Source organism: Ursus maritimus, unplaced genomic scaffold (assembly GCF_017311325.1).
Source record: "Ursus maritimus isolate PB19 unplaced genomic scaffold, ASM1731132v1 scaffold_31, whole genome shotgun sequence".
In the NCBI taxonomy this organism is placed as follows: domain Eukaryota; kingdom Metazoa; phylum Chordata; class Mammalia; order Carnivora; family Ursidae; genus Ursus; species Ursus maritimus.
The window spans coordinates 22854229-22873844 of NW_024425675.1; the positions used below are offsets into that span (position 1 = coordinate 22854229).

Below are 19616 nucleotides of genomic sequence, written 5' to 3' on the forward strand. Positions count from 1 at the left end.
CTATTGTTTTCCTGTTCTCTGTTTTGTTAATTTCTGCTCTAATCTTTATTATTTTCTTCCTTTTGCTTACTTTGGGCTCAATTTGTTTTTCTTTCTCTACTTCCTTAAGGTGTGGAGTTAGGTTGTTTATTTGGGATCTTTCTTCTTAATGTAGGTGTTTACAGGGATACCTTGGAGATACTACAGGTTTGATTGTAGGCTACCACAATAAAGTGCATATCTCAGTAAAGTTACTCAGATTCATTTTTTGCTTTCCCAGAGCATATCCAAATTATGTTTACACTGTACTGTAGTATATTAAGTGTGGACCAGCATTATGTTTAAAAATGTAATCAAAATTTTATTATTTTAATTAAAAAATACTTCATTGCTGACAGTGCTAACCATCATCTCAGCTTTCAGCAAGTCATAATCTTTTTGCTGGTGGACATCTTGCCTTGATGTTGATGGTTGCTAACTGATCAGGGTGGTGGTTGCTAAAGGTTGGGTTGTCTGTGTCTATTGCTTATTTAATTTTTAAATTTCATTTAAAAATTTTAATTCCAGTATAGTTAATATACAGTGTTTTGTTAGTTTCAGGTGTACAATATAGTGATTCTACAGTTCCTGTATTACTCAGTGCTCATCAAGATAAGTGTACTCTTAATCCCCTTCACTGATTTCACCCATTCCCCCACCCATCCCCCTGCTAGTAACCATCTGTTTGTTCTCTGTGGTTAGGCAGTTTCTTAAAACAGCAGTGAAGTTTGCTGCATTGATGGACTTTTTCTTTTATGAATGATTTCTCTGTAGCATGCTATATTGTTTGATAGCATTTTTCCCCAGTGGACTTTCTTTCAGAATTGGAGTCATTCCGTTCTAACCCTGCCACTGCTTTATCAACTAAATTCATGTTATGTTCTAAATCCTTTGCTATCATTTCGGTATTTACATAGCTTCTTCACCAGGAGTAGATTCCATCTCAAGAAACCACTTTATTTGTTCATTCATAAGAAGCCACTCTGTGGCTCTGTTAAAATTTTTAGCATGAGATTGCAGCAATTCAGTCATGCCCTCAGACTCCCCTTCTAATTCTAGTTTTTCTGCTCTTTCTACCATGTCTGTAGTTACTTGCTTCACTAAAATCTTGATCCCCTCAAAGTCACCCATATGGGTTGGAACCAACTTCTTCCATATTCCAATGAGTGTTGATATTTTGACCTCTTTCCATGAATCATTAACGTTCTTAATGGCATCTAGAATGGTGAATCCTTTCTAGAATGTGTTCAGTTTACTTTGCCCAGATCCATCAGAGGAATCACTATCTGTGGTAGATATTGCCTTATGAAGTATGTTTCTTAAATAGTAAGACTTGAAAATTGAAATGATTCCTTGATCCAGGGACTGCAGAATGGCTGTTGTGTTAGCAGACATGAAAACAACACTAATCTCATTGCATATCTCCATCAGAGCTCTTGGGTGATCGGGTACATTGTCAATGAGCAGTCATATTTTGAAAAGAGGTTTTTTTTTTTTCTTTTTTTTCTGAGCAGTAAGTCTCAACATTGGACTTAAAATATTCAGTAAACCATGTTGTAAACATATGTATTGTCATCCAGGCTTTCTTTTGTTCCATTTTTAGAACACAGGCAGGGTACATTTGGTATAATTCTTAAGGGGCCGATGGTTTTTGGAATGGTCAATGACCATTGGCTTCAATTTAAAGTCACCAGCTGCATTAGCCTTTAACAAGAGTCAGCTTATCCTTTAAAGCTTTGAAGCCAGGCATTGACTTGTCCTCTCTAGCTATGACAGTCCTAGATGGCATCTTCTTCCAATCGGAGGCTGTATTACCTATATGGAGAATCTCTTGTTTGGTGTAGCCACCTTCGTTAATGATCTCAGGTAGATCTCCTGGAGAACTTGCTGCAGCTTCTGCATCTGTACTTGCTGCTTCACCTTGTATTTGAGTTATGGAGATGGTGTCTTCCTTAAACCTCATGAACCAACCTCTGCTAGCTTCATGCTTTTCTTCTACAGCTTCTTCACCTCTCTCAGACTTTATGGGGTTGAAGAGAATTTGGGCCTCACTCTGGGTGAGGCTTTGGCTTAAGGGAATGTTGTGTCTGATTTGATCTTCTGTCCAGACCACGAAAATTTTATATCAACAATAAGGGTGTTTTGCTTTCTTGTTATTTGTGTGTTCACTGGAGTAGCGCTTTTAATTTTCTTCAAGAACTTTTACTTTGCATTTATAACTTGGTTAACTGTTTGGCACAAGAGACCCAGATTTCAGTCTGTCTCTGCTTTCAACATATCTTTCTCACGAAGTTGAATCATTTCTAGCTTCTGATTTAAAGTGAGAGAGTTCACTTGAACGCTTAGAGGCTAGTGTGGGGTTATCAGTTGGCCTAATTTCAATATTGTTGCATCTCAGAATAGAGAGGCCCAAGGAGAGGGAGAGAGATGGAGGAACAGCTGGTTGGTGGAGCAGTCAGAACTCACATAACTTGTGTGAATTAAGTGTGCCATCTTGTATGGGTGTGGTTTGTGGTGCCCCAGAACAATTACAATAGCAACATCAAAGATCACTGATGAGCACCGCAAATATAATAATAACGAAAGAGTTGGAGACATTGTGAGAATTACCAAAATGTGACACAGAGACATGAAGTAAACAAATGGTGTTGGAAGATGGCACCAACAGAATTGCTTGATGCAGGGTTGCCACAGACCTTCAATTTATAGAACACCCAGTATCTGTGAGGCACAGGAATATGAAAAGCAGTAAGATAAGGTATGCCTGTTTTGTTATGAAGTTCCTTCTTGGAACTTTTTTTGCTCCGTCCAGCAAATTCTGGTATGCTGTGTTTTCATTTTTGTTTCTCAAAATACTTTTTTATTTCTCCTTAATTTCTTCCTTAATCCATTGTTTGTTCAGGAGGGTGTGGTTTAATTTTTATGTATTTGTGACTTTTCCAGCTTTACTCTAGTTATTGAATTCCAGTTTCATCGCATTGTGGTCAGAGAGGATGGTTGGTATGATTTCAGTCTTGAATTTGCTAAGACTTGTGTTGTGGCTAACATATGGTCTGTCCTAGAAATTGTTCCGAGTGCAGTTGAGAAGAACTTGTGTTCTGTTGTTGGACTGAATGTTCTATTATGTCTGTAGGACCATTTGGTCTATATCATTGTTCGAATCCATGGTTTATTTATTCTCTACCTAGTTCATCAATCCATTGTTGAGAGTGGGATATTAAAGTCCCCAACTCTTATTGAAGTGCTGTTTATTTTTCCTTTAGCTCTGTTAGTTTTTGCTTTATGTATATAGTCACTCCAATGTTGGGTGCATAAATATTTAAAATTGTTAGGTTTCTTGATGTATTGATCCCTTTATCATATATAATGACCTTCTTTTCTTTTTTTAAGCCATTTTTAGTTTAAAATCTATGTTGCCTGAAAGAAGTATAGCTACCCCAGTTTTTGCTTTTGTTTTTGGTTACCATTTGCTTGAAATATTTTTTTCCATCCCTTCACTCGCAGACTGTGTTCGTCTTTAAAGCTAAAGTGAGTCTCTTATAGGCAACATATTGTTGGATCTTGTCTTTTTATCAGTCCATCCATTCTGTATCTTTTGATTGGAGAATTTAATCCATTAATATGTAAGTGATTATTGATAAGTAAGGACTTATTACTTGCATTTTGCAGATTTTTTAAAATTGTTTTGCAGATCTATTGTTCCTTATTGTGCTGCCTTTTTTGTGTGTTTTGATGTCTTCTGGTGTCAGCATGCTTTGACTTTTCTATCATGTTCTTTGGTGTAATTTCTAAGGTTTTTCCCTTGTTACCATGAGGCTTACATAAAATATCTTAAAACTCTGAACACCCTATTTTAAACTACCAACAACTTAACTTCCATATAATTCCTGTGCCTTACACTTTTGTTTCTTCTCCCTTTTACATTTTATTTATTTGAGAGAGAGAGAGAGAGCAAGCGAGCGAATGAGAGAGAGAGAGAGAAAGAAAGAAAGCAAGCACGCACCAGCCAGGGGAGGGGCAGAGAAGCAGACTCCCTGCTGAGCAGGGAGCCCAATGTGGGACTTGATCCCAGGACTCTGGGATCATGACCTGAGCCAGAGGCAGATGCTTAACCGACTGAGCCACCCAGGTGCCCTCCCTTTTACATTTTAGATAATTGGTGTCATACTTTTCATATTTTTTTATATTATGTAGCTAATTATTTTTGTAGTTATGGTGATTTTTACTACATTTTTTTTAAACTTTTAAACTAGAGTTGGAAGTGAGTTCCATACTACCATTACTGTATTAAAGACTAACTTTGATTGTATACTTACCATTACCAGTGAGTTTTATACTGCCTTGTTATGTTATGATGTTATCTGATATCCTTTTGTTTCCACTCAAACAACTTCCTTGAGCATTTCTTGTAAGGCAAATCTAATGGTGATGAATTTCTTCAGTTTTTGTTTGGGAAAGGCTTTATCCCTCCTTAAACTGAAGGCCAGTTTACTGGTTTGGCATGCTTAGTTGACAGTTTTTTTTTTCTTTTAATATTTTGGATATATATTATCCCATTTCTTTTGGCCTAAAAAGTTTCTCTTGAAATACGTGGATAGTCTTATGGACATTCCCCTGTATGTAACTTCTGTCTTTTCTCTTGCTGTTTTAAAAATTCTTTCTTCCTCCTTTGACTTCTGACAATTTAATTGTAATGTGTTTCTGTGTAGACCTACTGTGGTTCACTGTGTTGTGGTTCACTCTTTTTGGGGTCCTTTGGACTCCTTGGATCGGGAGTCTTCTTTTTCTGCCAGGTTGGGGAAGTTTTCAGTATTATTGCTTTAAATATACTTTCTACCCTTTTCCTTTTCTCTTCTTGTGAATTGTCATAATGTGAATATTGTTTCTTTTCATTGTGTCCCATAAATCTCATAGGCTTTTGTCACCGTTTTTCATTCTTTTTAAATTTTTGTTCCTATGACTGAATAATTTCAAATGTCCTATTTTTCATGTCACTGATTGTTTCTTCTGCATGGTCGAATCTGCTTTTAAGGCTCTGTATTGAATTCTTCAGTATTGTATATTTTAGCTCTAGGATTTTTTTAATGGTTTCTGTTTCTTTGTGGAGTCCTCATTTGGTTCATGCATTGCTTTCCTAATATTTAGTTCTCTGTGTGTTTTTGTTCACTAAACTTCTTTGAGGTGATTATTCTGAATTTTTGAGAGTTCATAGATGTCCATTTTTTTTAAGGGTCAGTTAGTAGAGCTTTACTCGTTTCTTTTGGTGGTGTCAAATTTACCTGATTTTTTGTGATCCTTGATACCTTCCATTGGTATCTGCACAAATGAGTAAGTGGACTTCTCTAAGTTTTGCAAGTTTGCTCTGGCAGGGGTAGTTTTCATGCATTAATTCAGCTTGGGTTTCTGGATGTGTCTGCCAGTAATGTCCTTGGGCTGGTGGGGCCTGCTTTTAGGGCCTGTTTTTGGGGGGAAGGAGCTGTTTGAGTTCTGAGGTTAGGGTGGAGGGTTGGGCCATTTGCTGAGAATAGCTGGATAGGACTGTTGGCTTGGTTTCCTGCCAAAGCAAGGATGTAGGATGTGTTCTTTGGTTGCCTAGATCCTTTGGTCAGGCTTACTGGATGGTCTGGACTGGGTACTATACTCAGCAGTAGGTGGGACTATGAATTAGGTTTCTGCTGTTTGGGGACCAAGAGTGTGCACTGAATATCCTGGTTAGGTGAGGCTACTGGTTTTGCTGTGCAGATGGGGAAAGCCATATGCTGTGCTCTCTGTTCCAGTGTCACCATAAGCAGGGTTTTCAGATGGGCTCCGCACTTCCTGGTAAGGTTCTCTTGTCTGGCAGACTGAAGGCTGTATTCACCAATAAGTAGAGCTATAAATTAGTTTTCCTGCTCACGCATAGCAAGAGAAGCAGTTCCAAAGCCAGTGAGACTCTTTATGGTCTTGGCTGAAGCTGATCTGTGCCCCAGGTTCCTTGGCCAAAGAAGACCCCTGGCTTTGCTCTGGAGATACTTAGCTCTGCCCACCTGCCTCCTGGCTTGAGCATTGCTGAGTTATGCAGTAGCTTCTAGATGTTCTTGTGGGCTCTTCCTGTCAGATGGGGCTGGGGGCCATACTCTGCAGCAGATGGGGCTATGACTCAGCTCTCCTGCTTGGGTGGGACTGGGAGGGCAACTCCTAACTGTTCCCTAATAGGCTTTCTGGTTGGGAGGGGCTGGGAGCCATCCTTTATAGTGGGTGAGGTTGATCAGCTCTTCTGTCTGGGCTTGGGAAGACCAGGCTCCAGGGCCAGCGGAACTCTATTTGAGGACCTGAGTCTGGCAGACCCACACCCAGCTGAGTTTCCTGGTCACACTGTGTCACTGATGTGGTTCTGCAGAAGAGCAGATCCGCTGGTTGGCAGTACTACTCGGGCTTTACTTGCGGGAACTTCGTCTCTCCAGAGCTGAGTGCTAGTTGTTGTACACCTGTCCCTGCTTCTCTGTCACAATTAGATTCCCCATGATCAAGCCCCACAGAGTCTCTTATATACCCTATGGGGCAACACCAGAGGAGGGGCTCCCATGAAGCAACCTACAGTGTTGGGGGTGGGGTTGGGAAAAGAGAACCCCTGGGCTCTGTTTTCCCACTGGAGGAACCGTATGCTCAGAGTAGACTTCTTGGCATTGTGCTGTGCTGGCCTGGGAGAGGGGCAGTGTGGTCAGCATGCAGCGTACCTCTTACCCTTCTGATGTGGTCTGTCTTGGTCTCTGTGGTGCTGGGGGGTGTTTTATCCTCACTCCTGTGTTCTAGGAGTCTCTCAGTGATGTCTTGTCCATGAATAGTTGTTAGTAGTTCTTGTGAGAGGGAGTGAAGTCTGAAACAACCTAAACAACCTATGACCATCTTAGTGATATCAGTCCTGTCCCATTCTTTAATGACAGAGTCCCTAGTATTTCCTTTTTGGTTGTTCTAGCCAACTTGAGGGGGCTGCCTTTCTCCCCTTTCATCCCAGGAACAGGGAAATTGAATTGAATTGGAAATCCCTTTTTCTCTGAAGCCCGCTGTGCCGAGGGTGGGATAGCAGGGAAAGCTGGCAAGTGTCACCAGCATCTTGTGGCGTCTGGGCTGCAGTTGCTGCTAGGAATAGGGGTGGACCTCGCCCTGTCGGAGAGCTGAATGAGGCTCCTGGATGGTGGAGCACACACTCACAGTGGGATGGGAAGGTGGGCAGAGTAGGAACTGGTGGAGAGCAAGCTTGTGCACCCTGGAACTGCACACAGGTGGGTGGTGACTGCACTGTCAGCTCTGTAGGACATCTTCTTGTGCCATAGCCCCCTTCCCTCATTCCCGCCAAGGCTCTGTCTCCCCTTACCAATCCCCTCCCTATCTCATTGTTTTCTTTATGGGAAGGTTCTCATTTGTTTCAGGTCAGAGTTTTTAAAGAGATGGAATTAGCAGATGGAACACATTCTGTAGACTGGTAAGGATATGCCATAGTTGGCCAGTTTGTAAACACGACTCTTGAGCACATGGAGCCACTTTGCTCAGCTCTGCCCTTGGTGGAAACTTTGGTTTATAGAAGACTTTAGGGCCAGCTCCTCTGCCCCCATCACCCATTTTGGGACAGACCTTTAAGCTCTAGCCAGGGAGACATTGTGTCTGATAGCGCTGAGCTCCGCCAAGGACTAACAAACCTGAAAGAGCTGCCGTCTCTTTGGAGATCTTCAGCGCATCATTTAATGTGGGCGCCACGGGAGAGACTGTCTTGTGCAGAAACAGTGTTTTGTCTGGACTTGAAAGGTCTCGCCTTACCTGGCATATATGCTAATTACGGCAGTTTCCTGGAGGCAGGATCTTCCATTACTTCTCCTTACAGTCCCTCCCCCTCCTAGAGGGCCTCACATGTGGTAGCTACTTAGTACTTGTCTTTTGAATAAATGAATGATTAACTGATTATGCACTGTTTCTTTGGTAGCTGTTGACAGGTTGGGATGCATCACTGGATGCATTTCCTGGATGTCAGGAGCTAGGTGGCATCCCAGGAGCAGCATCCACTTTTTGCCTTTTCAAGGCTGTTCTAGTGACTTAGTTGTACCATAGTGCCTGTGGGCCGGTGCGGCCCCATCCTGCTCAAGGTACTAGCCTGGCAGATTGAACAGTAGCTACGTGGGAGTCGACCTGCTGCTCAGGAATGCCTTAGGGTCATATGCCTTTATTCGCAGTTGTTTTTTATTGATTTGTACTTCGTTCTCTAGCTTTTCTGGTCTCTTAGATGTTAAAAATCTGTCTAAGAACAGTCCCTAGATACAAAATGTTTTGGAGAGGGTGCAAAATTTAGCAAAAAAAAAAAAAAAAAAAAGATAACAGTACACCGAAGGTGGCTTGACCTAATGGTAGGAATGTCCTTCCATTCAGGCCCCAGTGGCTTATTAGCCCTGTGGCAAAAAGGAAGAGCCTGAATATTTGGGACCCACAAGCAGAAGAGTGTTCTTCTTTGTCCCTACCTATGTCCCAGGCCTCCCATAGTGGCTCCTGACTTTTGCCAAGAGGCCTCCAGTTTCCACCATCCTCAACCCATGCCATAATCAGACCTCTTTCTCCACAGATATTTCCTGAATTGTCCATTTAGTAAGGAATGCTCTTCTCCAGCCCCAGGGAGATCACCTGCTACATTGATACATCCGTCTATCTACCCACCTACTCTTTTACCCTTCTACCCAGCCACCCCCTCCTTTCCGCCTTCTCATTCATCCATCCACCCATCTAGTCATTCATCTCCCTATTCAGCCTTCCATCCATCCAGAATTTTTGAACACTGACTATATGGCAGGTACTGTGAGGCACTGGGGATACAGTGATGAATGAGAGACAGGCTCTTCCTTCAAAGAGCTCATGTTCTAGCTTCAGGAGACAGACATAAGCAACGTGTAAACAGCGCACAATAAATAGTGAATGTTACGATGCATTGTGGACAGAGAACTATGAGAAGATAGAAAGGGTAAAGAGATGAGGAAAGAAGAAAGAAGGAGAGAATGACTCCAAAGTCAATGAATATTTGTCACAAGGCTTAGGTACCAATAAGCCTCTTTCAGAGTTACCATCTTCTAAAGCAGTGTTTTAAAAATCTTTTGTGCGTTTAGTAGAAAAATGTTTTTTTCCTAAATAAAATTCTGCATGAAACAACCAATAAATAAAACAAGCAAAAGCAGAGTGCCTTTGGTTAAATTGGGGGTGGGGTGAAGATGGTAGTGGTGGTCTAGAAAGATCTCTGCTTGGCTGCATCCAGGCTTCTGGCTTCTGAGCCCTGACCTCGTCTCTTCCCAAGGTGGTCAAAGTTGTTTTGATTCTGGTTGTTGCTGAGGACACAGCTTTGCCTTGGAAGAGCAGAGAACCTATAGGCTGTTACAGGCAAATCTCTAGGTGATTTTGACACCCACTTAGGACCCAAGATGGATAGCTGCGCTTTTCTTTTGGGGAAGAGAGACCTAAATGTAACACTTGGAGGTAGGAAGGGGTGGATTAGAGAGAGGAATCAGTTGCTCTTTTTGAGAATGGAGTTAGTTCATGGTCGTTCGGAGTTAGTTCGGCTCAGGGCAGGACTGTGTGGGTGTGATAGCCTGTAAGGTAGGGTGGGCAAGCTTCTAATGTATAGTTTCCCACGAGGAGAAAAGCCTGTTCTGGGCCTTGTTAGTGTAGAGAGCTCTACTTGAGGAGCTGTGGTATTGGGTTGCTCCTTGTCCATATTTGTCCCAAGAACCCAGGGAGAGCTGTGGGGCTCTCTGGGGTTGGTGGAGAGGACACGTGGTACAAGAGAGTAATAGACTAGGCCAGCAGAGGGAGCTTAGCTGTGTCGGTAGATAATACCACTGCTACTAACCAGTTGACCTTCCTGAGTGCTGGCAATGTGACAGACCCTGCTCCGAGTGTTTTCTGTGTATTGGCTTAATTAATCCTTATAATAACCTCATGTGGAAGGTATTTTTTTTAACCCCTATTTTGCTAATGATGTTAAGGCACAGAGAGGTTACGTGGATAATTAGTGGTAGAGCTGGCATTCAAACTGAGGCAGTATGGCTCACCAGAGAATGCTTCTAAGTGTTTTCTGTACCTTTAACACCAGCATCGTGTTAGAAAGTTCATGCAGTCTCAAAATAGGGGATTTTTATTTGGGGCTTTAACTATAATTGACCAGTCTTTTAGGTTTATATATCTAATATCTATATATTTGTGTATTTTTTATTTTTAAAAACATCCTCCAGATGTAGGCAGGTATGAGTTGGTACCAGGTTTCTTTGCTGCCCCATAGAAAAAGGTGAAAAGAAATGTAGCCTTTCCCTAAAGCACCTCCCACCTGACAGACCCTCAAGCCTCACTCTGAGCCAGGTCTTCCAGCGTGCAGCCCCTGGGTGGCGAGTCCATAGCGGGGGACCACTGAATTGGGGCTGAGATGGAAAGGCATATGTTGCTGTCCCTTCTTCCCTGACTGAGCCTCAGAGCTCTCCTACCCGTTATTACCTTGGTTGTGTTCTCTTAAAAAAAGAAGATGCTTTCTAGCTATGTGACTGATGCCCAAGGCAGGACGATGAAAAAGTACTTCCTAGGGCACCTTTGTGAGTAGCCAGCCTTTCAACACTTGAGCCCAGGTCATTTAGAGCAATGGTTCTCAAAATGTTAATTTTTTTTTTTTTTAAACAGAACCTCTTTCTTCTAACCCCAAACTACGTGGCTTCAGCAAGCACAGTCTGTCTAGACCCTTTGATTTAACTACCCTTGGCTATTTCTCTGATTCTTCACTTTCACTAGAAGTTGTTTTGGTGCCAAATTGATGAGTAGGAGGTTTGGGGTGGGAGGACGCCGAGACTGGAAGGATTTCGGATTGTCTGGATTTTCATTAGCCACGCTCTCTCCGTCCCTCATTATCAGGGATTACTAAGGTTTGTTTTATAAAGGATTAGGATGTCTGTGCCATTTTGCAAGTAGAAGTTTAGGAGTTTTTCTTAGAATCAAACATTAATCAAGAAAAATCTAACATAAAACCCCAAAGCAAAAAAATCCAAGAGAAAGCTCCATTCTGTTCAGACTTATGGCCTGTAGGAAAATTTTCAAAAGTATTTCTTCAAGGGGCCAAGCAGCAGGACTCCCATTTAAGCTTCGCAGCTGTTGTAGGATGTCTCCCTCGCATATGTCTTTGAAATTTTACCCTTCTTATCCTGAATGATCAAACACCCTCTCTTGCTCTCATTCTGCAGTCCTGAATAGAGCCGCCATTGCGCTCCAGCAGCGTAGAGAGAGTTTTTAGTGTCACATCACTTTGGAAAAGCATTGACGCAAACCAGCATTATTCCTGGAGCTGCCTTTCTTTTTTGTCTCCTTTCTTCTGAGCCTGAAGAGATCACATTCAGAAAGGCAGTTGGGTTTTCTAGTTTAGGGCAGATTCTAGACGCTTTCCAGGGGGCTTGGGCCATGAAGGGATTGCTTCCTGCTACCCATTGTGCCCTGGGTAGAGGTTTGCCATGGTCACCAGTAAGGGGATGGTTTTCCAGATGTCTCTCGCTAAAATGGACTCGGAAGAACTTCCCCCCACTCCATTTTGTTTCCAAAGAAAATTTATTGAATATTAAGTCATAAAGCCAGTGATATAATTTTAATGAAAAATATCCTGTATCACTCAAGACTTAAAAGAACAAAAACACCCCTTAGAAACACTGCCTTGAAAAATGATCACATTAACTTTACACACAACAGAGTCCTTTCTTAAGCTTTATTTAAGAAATCGAGTACTATATAGTTCAATATATATAAGACACATCCAGTATTGTGTTCCTGATAGCAAGTGCATAGATTTTGTTAAGATATCATTTCACTCGATATAAACGTTTTATGGTCACATGAAGGTAATATTCCCAGTGATTTTGCCCAAGCATGAGAGGAGAAAACAGAACACAGCAAAAATAGTGAGCTACAACAGAGATGAGAAACGAAAACAGCGAAGTAGCAGAACAGTCGATTCCTGATAAGTGAATAAGCTGATTGTTTGGTCACAATGTTTTATTCACTTATCAGGAACGATTCACAGTACATTGATGTTCACTGTGTTTCCTAGCCTGCCAGCTAAGAGGCCCAGCCCGTGGGTTGTTGGGAAGTGTCATGGGCTGGGCAGACATGTGGCTGCCGTCAGCACGGTAAACGTTGACAGTCCTGTAATTTCCCAAGGTGGTCCGTGGGTGGCAAACAGATACACCTTGCTAACTAACACTGCAGCGGTATTTTACAGAATCAAAATGGTAAGTATGAATTTAAGCAGGGACCAACTTTACAGTCATGAGTACTTAAGGGAACTAGCATTTTTGTTCCCTTCTTTGGAGAATTACGGTTTTTGTTGTTTTTCTAAAAAACAACAACAAAAAACTGGCTTTGTCTTTCCCTTCTTTTACTTAGCATGAGTATTTTGCCTTGTGCCAAGTGGTGGCACATATATATATTGTGTGTGTGTGTGTATACACACACACACACACACACATTCATTCTTCTATTACTTACAGATTTTAAAAATAAACACTTGCATCTTGGAAAGAATTGCTCACCCTCTTTACCCCCTTCTCCCTCCCTCAAAACCCCCCATTAAAAAAAAAAACCCACCCCCTTAGCCATCTTTCCCAACTAAGGTAAGCAGTGGGTTTTCAGAGGCAGTCTGATGAAGGCTGTGAGATTTAAAGCAGAAGTATTGGCAGGAAGTCAGCTCCCATCTGTGCAGGTTTGGAGCTGGTGGAAGTCACTTCACTGAGGTGTTCGGCCTATGGGGGAGAACCTCCTTTCCTCCACCTCACTAGGTCCCTCTGTTGTTGAGCCGACTAGAAAAGACAATCTAGGGGCCAGAGGGGCCGCTGAAACCAGAGGGTGAAGGGCTTGAGCACCTGCGGGGAAAATCCCATTGGCAGCGGGAGGAAGGCTGCCCGGTGCTGGGTGGCCTGAGTCAGACAGTTTGTGCGTCTGAAAAGTTGGAAGGAGAGATAAGACAGAGGGAGCAAACATCAGTGGAATCTTTTAAGAGCACTTGGAGAGCAATCAGATTCCTGAGCATAAGAGATGGGCAGAGAAGGGAGAGGGGCCTGGAGCTTCGGTTTCAGAGGGTGTCCAAGGAATGGTTGTTCCTTTAGTTCTCTTTTGGTAACTGGGGTTGGGGTGATAGTGGGGACAAGGTGTTCTTTCAGGAGGGAGTTGTGTGGACGCATATGGCATTTTTGGCTTTCGTTTGGAAATGGATGATGTATCATGAAGATGTGAGCATGAGAACCTTTACCTCCTTCCCCTCCCACCTCACCGAGTAAGAGCTTCCTTTTGAGCACTTGGAAATAGTCCCTTTATTTTCTGTTATTTTCAATAATTAAAGCTGCTCTTGGATTCAATCAGCTCTTAAAAAGGAATAATTTGAATTAGTTTTCTATATGTAGGCAGTGATTGATAGGAACGCGTAAACTTAATTTAACTCTTTCACATCTCTATTCACCAGGTCAGTGTATCGTTTCTTCCCTTAGAGCGCACCTCTTTAAGAAACATGGTTAGTTCCTAGGAAGAGTTGGTAATGATATGCCTTTAGACGTGCGGGGAGGTAGAAGGGTCCCAGCTCTGCTGCTGCTCCCCTTACTTAAAGTGACGCAGCAGAGCAGCAGCCGTAGTGAGCGTCAGGAACTGCATCCGCGCACCCACGAGAGGGAGAGAGGAGGGAAGGTGACAGGTACCAGTGGGGCCAGAAGACCGGCAGAGGTCTTGGGAAATCCAACTCTGTAGGCAGTTATCTACGTGAACGATAGAAATAAGTAGCAATCTTGGAAGCAGTGGTTAAAATGGGCTGCTGTACATTAATCAAAGGTGGCTGGTGTGCAGTTTCCCCCTTTCCCCAAATCAGATATTCACTTAGGTGGAATCGACTGTATCTTTTTACACAACATATAGAAAAAAAACAGATACGTGAAACAGTGAGGTGTGTAGATGTATCACCAACATATAATGACTACCAACAATACAACACGCAGAGAGAGAAACAAGTATTAGGAAAATGGTTTAATATTGGAGACAGAAGCAAAAAACTGCATCACACAATAACATACGTTACAAAAATAAGTTTGACTGTTTCAACTACACGGTTATGTTCACAATGAGGACAGAAGAATCAGAAAAAACTTTGATCTAAACAGCAAAAAAGCAAACCCCTAAAGTTGTAACTAATACATTTATCCACTTAAAGTGACTGAGTACTTCTAAATCTAATTACCTTATTGTGTAACTGCACAATACAGAATAAAAAGTGAAACTTACCGCTGTATTTTAAGACAAAATTCTAATGCTAGATATAAGCAAAGGGAAAAAAGAAATCAAGCCAAAGTTTTTAATTCTCAAAAGAAAAGCAACTTTCTTTCTATCAACCAGAAATCAAACTTGAAATCAGTCATTGTCAGGGGGCCCACTAGAGTAAGCCACAAAAATTTCCATTTTTTTTTAATCTCCAGTATAAAAAGTTCCACTGGTACAAAATGCGTTAAGTACAATCAGTTGTAGAAATAGGAAAGCCTGCGTATTTTTTTTTTTTTTTGGCTCAAATTCCATCAAACAACAAAATCCAAATGCATCAATAAAACAAACAATACTTAAATGGCCTTACAGTTTCCACTAGGTTGCATTAACTTTGGCTTTTCTCAGACAATATTTAAAAACTATTTTGTAATTCTAAACAAAATGATATTATTAATCTACAAACAATTCTCACAGCACAAAAAAACACAAATACATTTTTTTGTATGACATTATTCAAAAAGGTAATGAAACTACAGGTTTTTTTAAAATTTTATTTCTTCTTGTTAATTAGCACTTAAGATAATAAAAACAAACAGTAAAATGAGTCCAGAGTAGCACAAGCCAAAGAACTATAACCCCTATGGTGAAAGAAAGATGAACTTGTTACGCCTTTGAGGACTGCCATTTTATCACAAGTCTCTAATTTAGTGTAAAAACAACTATTCTCTACACTTGATTTAAAAAAAAGCAGTTTCCCTGTGTGTTTTTCCTTCTGGCACAGGCCCTTTGCACCCTTGCAGCTTTTTTTCCTTTTGATATTAAAAGATAAAGTGAGTAAAAGGACAATTTGTCTCTGAGGAGGGGCAGCTTTTAAACAATGCAAACATGCAAAAAAAAAAAAAAAAAAAAGACTCCCCCCCCCTAAAATGTACTATTTTGGTCACCTGCAAAATAAATACCCAATGTGAAGTGCCTGTCCCGAGCCTCTTGTCACCGGCACTCAGGCTCCTCTTGGGGAGATGCGGGTGGGTGAAAGGAGAGGAGGACAGTCTGAAATTCAGATGGTGTTCTCTTGTGTGCTGTGCGTCCACAAACCACCCTATGCTGTATGTGAGAGAGATGTGCGCGGGCTCCTGGTATTAAGCTGATGGCTGCAGGAAGTACAAAATAGCCCTCAAAGGATGAAGGAAGGCCCCAGCAGTAGTAAACACGTGTGAGGATAATACAAATCATTTCATTGTAAGTGCATGTGCTATAAGAAGGAAACTTGTTGTTTTGTGTTTAGTTTTTGTGTGTTTTTTTTTGCATCGTTAGAGGCTAGTCCTTTCCATCCCAGGGCTATCACATCCACACACACATTAAACTGAACAGAGTAGTGAGTGGGAAAAGGAGGAAGGAAAGGGAGCCAGCAGTTTCTCAACTCCTTTAGAGACAAAGAAGCTGCCAGGGCCTGCTTTCAAGAAGGCAGGAGTTTGTGTTGGGGCTTCAGGGATGACACCGGGGTTTGTCAAGACAGCAAGAGATCTGTTCAACGTGAAGTCGAAGTCAAAGTAATGTGGCACTTTACAGAGTGGCAGCAGGGTCTGGTGCTAGGTGTTTGGTCAGTAACTGTGATAACAGAGTTGGACTTAGATGGTCAGTCCCCCTTCAATGATTTCAATTAATAAAATTAACAAAAAGGCAGGGAAAGAAAGGACTATCAGCTTCTAACCCCAGATACCTTGCTTAATTAGAGGTATCTCCTGGGATCAGAGAATGCCCAGCACAGTGGCTGATTAGAAACTAAACAAAATCCCTCAAAATACTACCCATCACAAAGTCATTTAACTGGAAGGTATGTGAAAATATTCTGAGCTAGAACATACCCCTACACCGGGTCTCAAAAGCATTTAGAATTTAAGGTTAATGTAGGTGCTGAATCTTACCTACCATCCCCCTTAGAAGGTCTATCCAATCAACTGTTTTTAAAACCGGAGAAGGAATTTCAGCAGCACGTTAGTTTTTTTTTTTTGATGACCAGAAATAAAACTAAAAGAAAAAAAAATGGTGTAGGGGGTTAAAATGGAGAGGGCAAAACTCTATTTTTTCCCTTCAGATTTGCTTTGTGTTTTTTTTCTTTTGGATCTCAACCAGTGGGGGAAAAAAAGTAGGAAAGACAAAACTCAAAGATGTATGGGGGGGAGGGGAAGGGGGCTCCAAACTAGAAACACCCTGGAACAAACAAAAATGACAATGGTATAAAAAGTTACCAACGCTCCAGACAGCTCTGGGTAGAAAGGGTTAGAAGTTCAAAACTTTCTCACCTTAGAGGTTTCCATATATCATGAAGGAAATACATCGTGAGGTTGCCGTCACAGCATTGATGTGCAGAGCGGTTAAAAAAGTGAGACATGGGCACTTATACAATGTCTTACAAAAAACATCATAGAGAAATAACAAACAATAACAATTTCAGGCAACAAGACCACAGGATAGCAAGTTAACAAACTTTTTAACCTTTTTTTTTGTTTTTTGTTTTTTAAATATTAGGGATTTATACAAAACACATAATAAAATACCCATGTTATCAAATTACTCCTCACAAGAAACACACTGAAGCTCTAGGAAGGAAGTACCTTTGGAATTTGGCACTATATATTTTCACTGTTTTTCTTTAAAAGAAAAAAAAATCACATTTTGCTGAACACAAACACATCTAAATAGTCCACAATAAAAAAAAATGACATCAATGCTTTACAAGCCAACACAAAACTTATTCTGGAATAGGGTTTTTTTTCCCCCCCTCACATGAAATTTTTTTTTAAGCAAACTTTTTTTTTTTTGAAATTCTTTAAGTAAACCAATTCTAAACTTGTCTTATCAACAGAGAACATTAAGACCATAAGACTCATGATTGAAACCACAACTTAATTCACAGAAGCACCAACATAACACAGTTTACAGTAACCTTTCTCCTGTACATTGAAACAGTATAAAATATAGGTAATTTCATGTGCATTAAACCATGGATTGTCTAACTGTGAGTCAGTTCAGCAAAAGGTGACACAAATAGGTAGCATTTGCCCCAAAACAGGGTAAATATTTTTCTTATACTAATCTACAAAAAGTGGTTCTATATATATATCTTAATGAGAAAGTGAGCCACCTAAAATGGCCTTATCAAAAAACTTTACACTGCCTGAAAAATGTAAAAACTATTACAGACCTCTAGAGACTTAAAATCAGACAGTTTTTTTCTCAAACTGTTTTTGGAAGTAGTCTGTTAGAAACCAACATTCTGTGTCCCTGGACACATATTGCTATTGTTACCAGTGACCGGGAAGAATGCCAATCCCTGTATAATACTTTCAAGTCTGTTTTATGAAAAGAAAAAAAAAATAAGAAAGAAACGTTTTTGCCACAGGTTTTTTTTCTATAATTAATTTGTCTAATAATAAATTTCAGTCTTGCATGAATGCAGCAATGTTTTTCACATTGACTTCCCAGAATTCATAGCTAGATGAGGTCACATGCAAATTTCAAAGGTCAAACTAGATCAAAGGTCAGTAGGAGAACCAAATGTGATGTGAGGTCAGAAAGACATCAGAAACAATGACGGGACGATGAAACTTTTTTTTTTGAGACGCCACAGGGACATGCTAGGCAAACGGTGAACTAACGGGCATGAAGATGTCTAGGGAGAAAACAAGGGAGAGTAAAAAGTTACACAGAATCTACGCAGCAGCAACAAAATCACTCTTAAGGGTGCAGGAGAAAAACTAATGCAAATCTTAGGTCATCGGGGAGTCTAGGAGCCATTCCCGTAATTTGCATTTCTTACAATCTTTATCCACAGCACAATGGAACCCCAAGAGAATCCATCCGGAGGAGGAGAGGGGATGGATTCCGGGAGTTTTGGGGTGGGGGCTGGCGAGGGACAGGGGGGAGGATCCAGTTTCAACGGATGTAACATATGGGGGGAGAGTCAGACGACCGAACTATAAACTAGATAGATCATGGAAGCTACGAACAAAATCGTCAGACAGATACGAACAACAAGAGGGAAAAGCATGAACTGTAGGCCTAGGGTTCAACGGTGAAAAAAAGCCTATTCCTAGAACGATTCCTCTAGAGACTACTTCAAAAGGATCTAGCTAGCACAGAGAACTGCTCTTTAGGTACCCAATAAGTTAACAATAGGCAATAAATAACTTCCATTATTTCTGAGGCAGTAAAAATTTTGTACAAAAATAGAAATGCTTTTTTTACAAATAAAATTTACAGGCCTGTGGCTTTCTTTTTTATTTATGTATTTATGTATTATTTATTTATTATTAAATTTATCTTTCAAGAAACATCAAGTATTTTCACTCATTTTTATTTTATTTTTAAACCCTGTAGCTTTAAGAAACAGATCTCTAAATCTTTTTTGTACAGTAATCCTTTCTAAAAACTAAAATAAAACAATAACAAAATAGACAACCAGTGTAATAATCTGACCGATAAATGTCATGTTTCTTTGAACCCTAAAATAAAATCCTACTTGTTAAACCAAATGTAGTGGAAAGATGTTTGTATTGTTTTAAGTGCTTCTCCTGGCTTCTCTCTCGCGCTAGGCCACCACCTTAACCTCTAAACGGTTGGCGCCCTCCTAGGGGGTGGGCGCGGACAGGAGGGGTGAATTCTCCAGGCAGTGCTCTGGGGCACCAGGGGTCTCAGAGTTAGAATTGCACGTTAGCCTTTGTTTGCCTTTTAAATTCTCAAGATGTCATTTATTTATGTGTGTTTGTCTTTAGGAAAAAAAAAAGCAAAAAACAAGAACAAAACAAAAAAGTAAAAGGAGATTCAAATTGCAAAACAAAGGAGAATACAGTGGCACAACTGGAAGAGGAGTTTTACTCGATAGAAACAAGGTAGCCCAAGTTTTTAATTATGGCGAACTGGGTGGGGGGATGGGGAGGGGACATGGAGGCCTTATTGTAAAAATAACCGTCTCTCTTGGTAAAAGTTGGCAATGTGGTCCTCCTCTGCCTTTCCTGTGGAGAACAGGCTGGCTTGTGGGACTTACCCTAAGAAAGCTAAAATAAGAGCAGGGAGCCTCTGGGGTTAGGATCAGTAAGGTTTGCTGTCGTTTTTGGAGCGCTTCAGCTGGACCTTCAAGCGTTTCATGCCAATCTGAAAGCCATTCATAGCCTGGATAGCAGCTTGTGCGGATACCGGATTGTCGTAGCTAACAAAGCCTGGAAGACACAAGGGGAAGGACAGTGGCAATCAACATGGAGAGGCAGCAGCATAGACAGGACGCAGCAGGACGTCGTCAGGGCGGCGGCGGGGGGGGGGGGGGG

The 19616-nt window shown here is 41.1% G+C and overlaps 1 protein-coding gene across 8 annotated transcripts in view; it reads right to left on the minus strand.

Annotated features, from left to right (window-relative positions):
- Positions 1-11747: 11747 nt before the first annotated feature.
- Positions 11748-19616, minus strand: part of CELF2 (CUGBP Elav-like family member 2) — a 298803-nt gene continuing 290934 nt past the window's right edge. For 7 of the 8 annotated variants that reach the window (XM_040645434.1, XM_040645431.1, XM_040645429.1 and 4 more), the window contains one exon: positions 19140-19511. In XM_040645434.1, coding sequence (XP_040501368.1) covers positions 19384-19511 — 128 coding nt within the window. In that variant the 3' untranslated portion in view covers positions 19140-19383. Of the gene's footprint in view, positions 17966-19139; positions 19512-19616 lie in introns of those variants that run through there. The other variant, XM_040645428.1, reaches the window with a different exon arrangement.